The sequence below is a fragment of the Montipora foliosa genome, unplaced genomic scaffold (genome assembly GCF_036669935.1).
Source record: "Montipora foliosa isolate CH-2021 unplaced genomic scaffold, ASM3666993v2 scaffold_428, whole genome shotgun sequence".
In the NCBI taxonomy this organism is placed as follows: domain Eukaryota; kingdom Metazoa; phylum Cnidaria; class Anthozoa; order Scleractinia; family Acroporidae; genus Montipora; species Montipora foliosa.
The window spans coordinates 42,913-50,000 of NW_027179732.1; the positions used below are offsets into that span (position 1 = coordinate 42,913).

General features: G+C 39.7%; 1 protein-coding gene across 2 annotated transcripts in view; it reads right to left on the reverse strand.

Moving 5' to 3' along the window:
- Positions 1 to 2,720: 2,720 nt before the first annotated feature.
- Positions 2,721 to 7,088, reverse strand: part of LOC137988815 (uncharacterized) — a 10,979-nt gene continuing 6,611 nt past the window's right edge. The window contains exon 3 of one of the 2 annotated variants that reach the window (XM_068834764.1): positions 2,721 to 5,024. In XM_068834764.1, coding sequence (XP_068690865.1) covers positions 4,206 to 5,024 — 819 coding nt within the window. In that variant the 3' untranslated portion in view covers positions 2,721 to 4,205. The remainder of the gene's footprint in view (positions 5,025 to 7,088) is intronic. The other variant, XM_068834765.1, reaches the window with a different exon arrangement.

Here is a 7,088-nt window from a genome sequence, read left to right on the forward strand (position 1 = left end):
GCTTTGCAGTCGTCGTATGGCAACACCATAGTACTGAGACTGCTCTTTTAAAGGTGAAGAATGACATTCTTATGAATATGAACAAGGGTCATGTCACTTTGCTTGTTCTTTTAGATTTTAGCGCAACCTTCGATACCGTTCATCACGGTATTTTGATGACGAGTCTTCAGTCAAGGTAGGTTTGACGTCTCTGGTAAAGTCTTGGAATGGTTTTCAGTATACTTAATTAAGGAACAGGAGTCAACGCATCTCGGTCAATGGGATTCTCTCTGACCGTTTTCCCTTGCAGTGTGGTGTTCTTCAGAGATCCTGTCTCGGTTCTGTATTGTTTATCATTTACGCATCCAATCTTTTTGAGATTGTAAACGCACATCTACCTGATATTCATTGCTACGCGGATTACTCTCAGCTTTATCTTTCTTTTAAACCTGATTCACAAGCATGTCAGGATGAGGCAGTTATGGCAATGCAACACTTCATAGAAGACATACGTCAATGGATGCTGACTGAACGGCTTAAGCTATGTGACGATAAAACTGAGTGTTACTTATTGGAACAAGACAACAACTGGCTTGCTGTTGGTAACCATCAGGTTATTCCAGCTCAAGAGGCCTAGAATTTGGGCTGCTGGTTTGATCAGCAGCTTAGAATGGGGACACAAATCAATAAGATTTGAAGTGCATCTTATTTCCACCTGCACAACATTAAATACATAAAGAAAGTATCTATCAACTGAATCAACGAAGACGTTAGTGCATGCTCTAGTTATTAGTAGAATTGTCTATGGCAATAATTTGTGATAAGGTTTGCCGCAAACACAACTGTCTAAGTTACATCGTGTCCAAAACACAGCCGTGCGCCTGATTTGCAATGTTTCCCGCTTTGATCATATATCGCCTGTGCTTTTCAAGCTTCACTGGCTGCCAGTTCAATTTAGAATCAGATTTAAGATACTAGTAATTACATTTAAAGCTAATCAAGGGCTTGCGCCGTAATATAACAATTATTTAATTGGTATTAAGAGTACATCGCGCTATTTTTTGAGAACAAACAATGAGCTTCTCGTTGGTTTGCCTTAGCAAACGGCGACTCGGTGGTTTAGTGGTTAGGAGCGGTGGCAGGTGAGCTAATAATCGTATGTTCGAGTCCTGAGTCCGGATATCTGGGTTGTGTTTTAAAAGAAAAAACGTTCAATTTCCAGAATTCCTTTCCAACTGTCAGTGTCATGAAATAGGCCTTTTTCTATATATTAAAATTGAAATAGAGGTTCTGGGGACAAAGACAAAGGAAAGGGGATGATATGAAAATATTTTTCACATTCAATCCAACGTGTTTCTATTGTTTTTGTCCTCACTGCCTCAGTATCAAGCTGAATATTTGATATTTCGAAAATAGCCTAAAAGGATAATCGAACATTCAAAGGCGGTTGATACATACATCTTAATATTCGATGGTTTAATACATAATAAGCGCAGATATTTTGCGAGTTGCGTAGTAACGATCAAGGAGCAAAATGTCCGCGAGTATTACATGTTAAACCATCGAATAAGAGATTTATTATTCCACTGCAAAAAGGTGTTATTTTGCTTCAGTTTTATTTCGCAAAAGTTTTTTCAAAATAATGCATCACCTGTCCTTCAGGGCGCGAAAGAACGATGTAAACAGCACAGAAAGCCAGCCAAATGTCCTTTATTTGATTGGATAAACGAAATGACGAGTGATCATGACAAGCGATGACAAACTAAATTCTCAGGCTTTGAGGCAATACCTCCGGTTCGGTCCATATTTGCTGATGTCAATACCTTGTAAAATCACTTCGCTGGGTTCGGGATAAGTGAGGCTTTTTAGCGAAAATCGAGCCTCCAAAAGCACCAATAATTTTGGGCGTACGAGCATTCAGACAGTTCTTATCCTTGAAACGTTGCCGAATGGTAAAAGTGACCACAGTATTGTTCTCATAATTTTTTTTTAAATAAGGCACAGCGAAGAGCTGCAGCCAAATCTGGTATGAAGACAACTTCGGGCGGTTTATTGAATGGAGTCTGTTTATACAAGCGGAAAGGAGATGACAACAGAGAAGAGAAAGGTTCGTAATCTTGAGTTTTGCTACTTCGATTGTCGTCAAATGGAAGGTGATGTCCTTCAATACGGAACAACTGGTTTGCCCAGTTTCATAGCGAATAAAGTGCGATGGAATATCGCAAGTACATCTGATTACGCTATGGCGATTTCTGTTCTTGTACCTGACTTGAAAATGAAATAAATGTGAATGTCTGAACACAGGGAGCCCAGACAATGTTTGCGTATGTGTTCGAAATTTAAAAAAATTCCTATGGGAATATTTTGAAGTTCGTGGAAGTGCTTGGTTTTAGACGAAATTGAGAGAATTGATCCTCCCACTTATCTGGACAGTTTAAACAATTGTCTCTAAAAGACACTTGAAAAATTCAGGTGCCTTCAACGGGATTCGAAGTCATGCAACCGGAATGCTCTACCGACTGAGCTGTGAAGCCACTCAGTTGGGAGCAGGTCAAATTGTTTGGCTCATCATGTGTTCCCGTGAAAGGACTCGACTCATAGCTTAGTTGATAGAGCATTGCACCGGCATCGCAGTGGTCATGGGTTCCAAATTAAACCCCTTAGAAGCAACCTGAATTTCGCCTGGAGAATAGACCGTCTTCATAAATGGCAGCCAAGAAATTATTCTTTTGTCTTTGGACCAAAAGTTCTTTTGAATTTTGACGCGCGCGCGATGAAATAGAGGGTAATACGGGCAAATATTTTCATACACAAATTAATTTGCCCGCATTAGCTTCCATTTCATGCTAGATCCAGTCCAGTCGTGAGAATTCGAAGATGGTCTATTGACCAGCAAAGTGCGATGATCACTTCTCTCAATTTTGACTTAAAAATCGCGAGCCGCCATGATGGCTTGATTGTGTTATTTGAGCTTGCTAAGATTGGTCATAAGATTGATGATGATGATGATAATGATTATTATTATTATTATTATTATTATTAATCATCATTATCATTATCATTTTTTTAGCCAACCACAAACCGGTAGCTCAGTGGGTTGAGCATTGCAACCCCGGCCAGACAAACACTATATTTGGTCTCCATCTCCATTTAGTCAAATTGGTTTTGTCTTTAAAGGTGAATTTAAGCAAATACTGAACCTTAAACTGGCTTTGGTTTTTCAGACAATCTAATTTTTAACTGGATCTGCAAGACATCGTCTCTTCCTGTGCTGGGCCACTTCGGTAATAGCGACGATGACAATGCATTCCGAATGGCTTTACTTTCCACCGATGTGAATACAGCGGTTGAAAGTCGGGTTCAATGGAAATTACAACCAGTGGATGACTCGGAAACAAGAGCTAATGTCAAAGGAAGTCTTGGTCTTACATCTTCGGAGAAGAAATCTTTGGTATTGAAAAGACTGATACCGTTGGTTATTTCATTGTTGGTGTTGAGCGGTGCTGTGGCGATTCGGTTCTTAATTCCTTTGCCATCCTCAAGCCAAGTTGTGGTGTCCATGGGAAATGGTACAAATATGAATAGTACGCTGAGCGTTCACAACTCCACCTGGTTATCTCTGACTTGAATTTAGAAGGAATGTACCTGAAATGATCTCATAGAGGCCTCTCACCTATATTCTCGTCTTTTTTTTTTAGATGAAAATGATTTTATTTAATGTTTACGATGCAAAACATGTCTTTTAAACTTTCTGTTAAGACATGTTCTCAATCCTCTCAATGTTTTTTTTATGAAAAAGGCCGTATATTCGCTTATTTGTATTAATGCCTTGGAAATTGTAAGAGTGTACATGTATTTATTATGAAGTTAAAAAAGATAAAACGCCGTTTTCGGAGAAAGCTAGTTATCCGGTTGGTCCGAAGTCTCCCTTCCTCCCTCACGAAACTCTGTTGAAGCTAGCCACACACTCCTCTACATTGCTTGACCAATCATAACGCTCTGTCCAAGCCCGGTGACAAAGTGCAACCTGTCAAAGGCGAGTAAGCCTGCTATAAACGAGGATGGATCCCATCGGGGGGGGGGGGGGAGTGGGGGTTAGCAATACTCTCAGAGGCTCAGGCCGTCTGTGACTTTGCCATGCGAATCTGACTTCTTGTAGTATATTCAAGAGACCTTTTCGTTGTCGTTGTTGCTCCCTGACGTTTGATAGACCATCACACTGGAGACTACTGGGAACTGCCAGTGCTTGTCAGAGGAGCATTATTTTCTCCCGACCCACCGCGGACATTTCGCGTCCAAGATATCCATGAAATTAACGCACCTATAACATACAACAAAACGGTTCTCAAGAAATCACCTGCTGTCCCTCTCCCATAGAATGACTGGCTAGCGAAAACCGCTGACAGCACAAGACAGCAAACACCAGAAAAAGTAGCAACGCACGCGAAGACAGCACCGCAGTCACACTCCGCCTTAAAGATCATGAATAGTGCAAAGGTCAAGGCAAGACAAAAGAATAAGACTGCCAGTAAAACAACCAAACCCCATATTGGGTTTGTCATGATACCAACAACCAGCCAACAAAAGTGGTAAAGGGAGAGATTTGCCGCTGTTCTTGTCACAAAACGTAAGAGGAGGTCGTCCTCGCCACCTCTACAATCCAAGCAAAATAACACCAGTGATTCAAAAAAGAGAAACCCAAGAATAACATAAATGTCCCACGGCGCATTTCCAGATGCTGAACACGTCACAACATTGATTAAGATCACTAATTCCGCAAAAGACAAGAAAAAAATTAAGCATGTCGTGGACTTCACCGATGGGTGGTTTTCGGGTTCTTTACGAAACTCATTTAACAAACGCAAAATTAAAGTGGAAAGATAGGGACCCATTAGTAAAACACAAAGGAAGGAAGACCATATAACTGTTCTAATATATGAACTGCGTCCAGTTGCCGTTATATTTGGTGTATGGCCCTCCGTGACGCATTCAGCTGTGTTGAGCCTGGGATCCCGTACTCCCGGACTGATGGCAACATCCTCAAGCTGCAAAGAAATAGATGATTTGAAATTAATCTCTGGAAACAGAGATAACAAAGGTGTAATATACAAATGCTGGTGAGGTTATGAGCAATCTATTGGCCTATTGCTTTCGTCCACCAGCAACTTAAACGTCCACCATTTAAACTCTTTCGTCGCAGTTATAAGGAAACACTTGCAGCAGTTGCAATTTAGGCAATCTTTCCTCTATTATTCCGACTATTTTTAACACCAAAAGGCATTTAGTGCAAGTTGTAAAATTATGAAATTGCTAAAAACGCTAGCATTTGGAGAGTGAAAGAGTTTATTAACATGTTTCACACATTCTCGGCATTCTCTATCGATTCGAGGCTCTTTAAAATCGGGAATAGAGAATGGGCTGGGAAATCTTTAAAATGGGGAAATCTTTAAAAGCGGGGTATCTTTAAAATGGAAAATCAGCTCAATAGCTCGAAAACGTCTTCATTCGGTAAGATAATAGCAAATAAACAAACCAATCAAATTATTCAAGTAACATTTTCTCTGCAGTTGATTACGATCATTCTTAAGGCAGTATCGATTTACCCAAACATCGGGTAAACTGGTTCCCTTAAAGGGAATCTCCACTAAAATAACAAAATAACTTCAAACCACAGAACGTAATGTTAACCATTAAAACTTTTCAATCTTTTTCCAATGGACTTGTTTGTATCCGAAAAAAATGAATTTCAAAAAGGCTTGTTTTGGCTTTCAAATTTCACGGGCGCCGCCATCTTGAATATTTGTGACGTGACGTGGTTGCCCTATTGTTCTGACACAAAGACAACCTCGTTCCCAGGGTCCTCTCTCTTCCTTCCTCCCTGGGAACGAGGTTGACACAAAGAGCGATTGTTCTGGAACAATAGGGCAACCACGACACGTCACAATTATTCAAGATGGCGGCGCCCGGGAAATTTGAAAGCCAAAATAAGCGTTTTTGAAATTTATTCTTCTCGAATACAAACGCTTTCATTGGAAAAAGTTTGAGCAATTTCAATTGTAAACATTATGTTCTGTGGTTTAAAGTTATTTTGTTGTTCAAAAATATCGCTCTTTACCAATGGATGCCATCATGTTATCAAACGGACATCAAAGTGATACTGGTATTACCAGGCATCTTAAAATATCTACAAATAATGCAAGCTAGAAAGCTAGAAATGCAACTTTTTCGCATCGAGCACAACTCGTGTTACCACGATAGGATCGCCGATTACAGCAGCAAGATCGTGTTGCTGTTATACCTTAGCTGCACCTTAGTGATTATCACTTTCCGTTCAACAACTGCGATTTCGGCTCGTAAGAGATGAAATAAAAGATAGCAAACAAAACTTCCCCAAATTAGGATAAAAAATGAACAAAGGTAAAAGTGACGACATGACTTCATTAGCACCCAGTACAGACGGAAATTTTGAATGTGTTAAGAGTGTGAATCTTAAAAACGTACTAAAACGCCCGTTCTTAAATTTATCACTTCATTCTTCATTCTTTCATTCATTCATTTTATTTGCCATTAACCGCACAAAAGAAAATGAAGAAAAAAAAACAATATACTAGAAATTTATAATACCTTAAAGACGATAGACTAAAATTATTTAACGTGGTAATGACAAGGAAGCCTATATAGAAGCCGGGGGCTTATGAGCTATAGGTTTCCTGACAACATAGGGTACATCACAAATTATGGGGACAGCATAAAATATAGAATGTATTATTTTAAAAAACAACAATGAACGAGGAAAAGGAAAACGAGCGCCATCGGGAGCTGGTCCAATGTGAAACGGACAAAATGGCGGGAAAAGGGAGACTGGTGACGGTAGTTTTAAGCGCAATCTTTCCAAATGGTGCATCTTTTTCTTCTATTAAGCTCGTTATGCAACCTCTGCAACTTCCGAACGCAAAACACTCACAAATAGAACGTTGTGTTTATTTTCACTGAACACAGTTATTTCGCTTGCGCAGAGATAATTTGACAGTTCATCAATCTTTGTGAGTTATAACTTTTGTCCAAACAAAACGAATCTAAAAAATTGCCCATGCTATAAAGGAAAATGG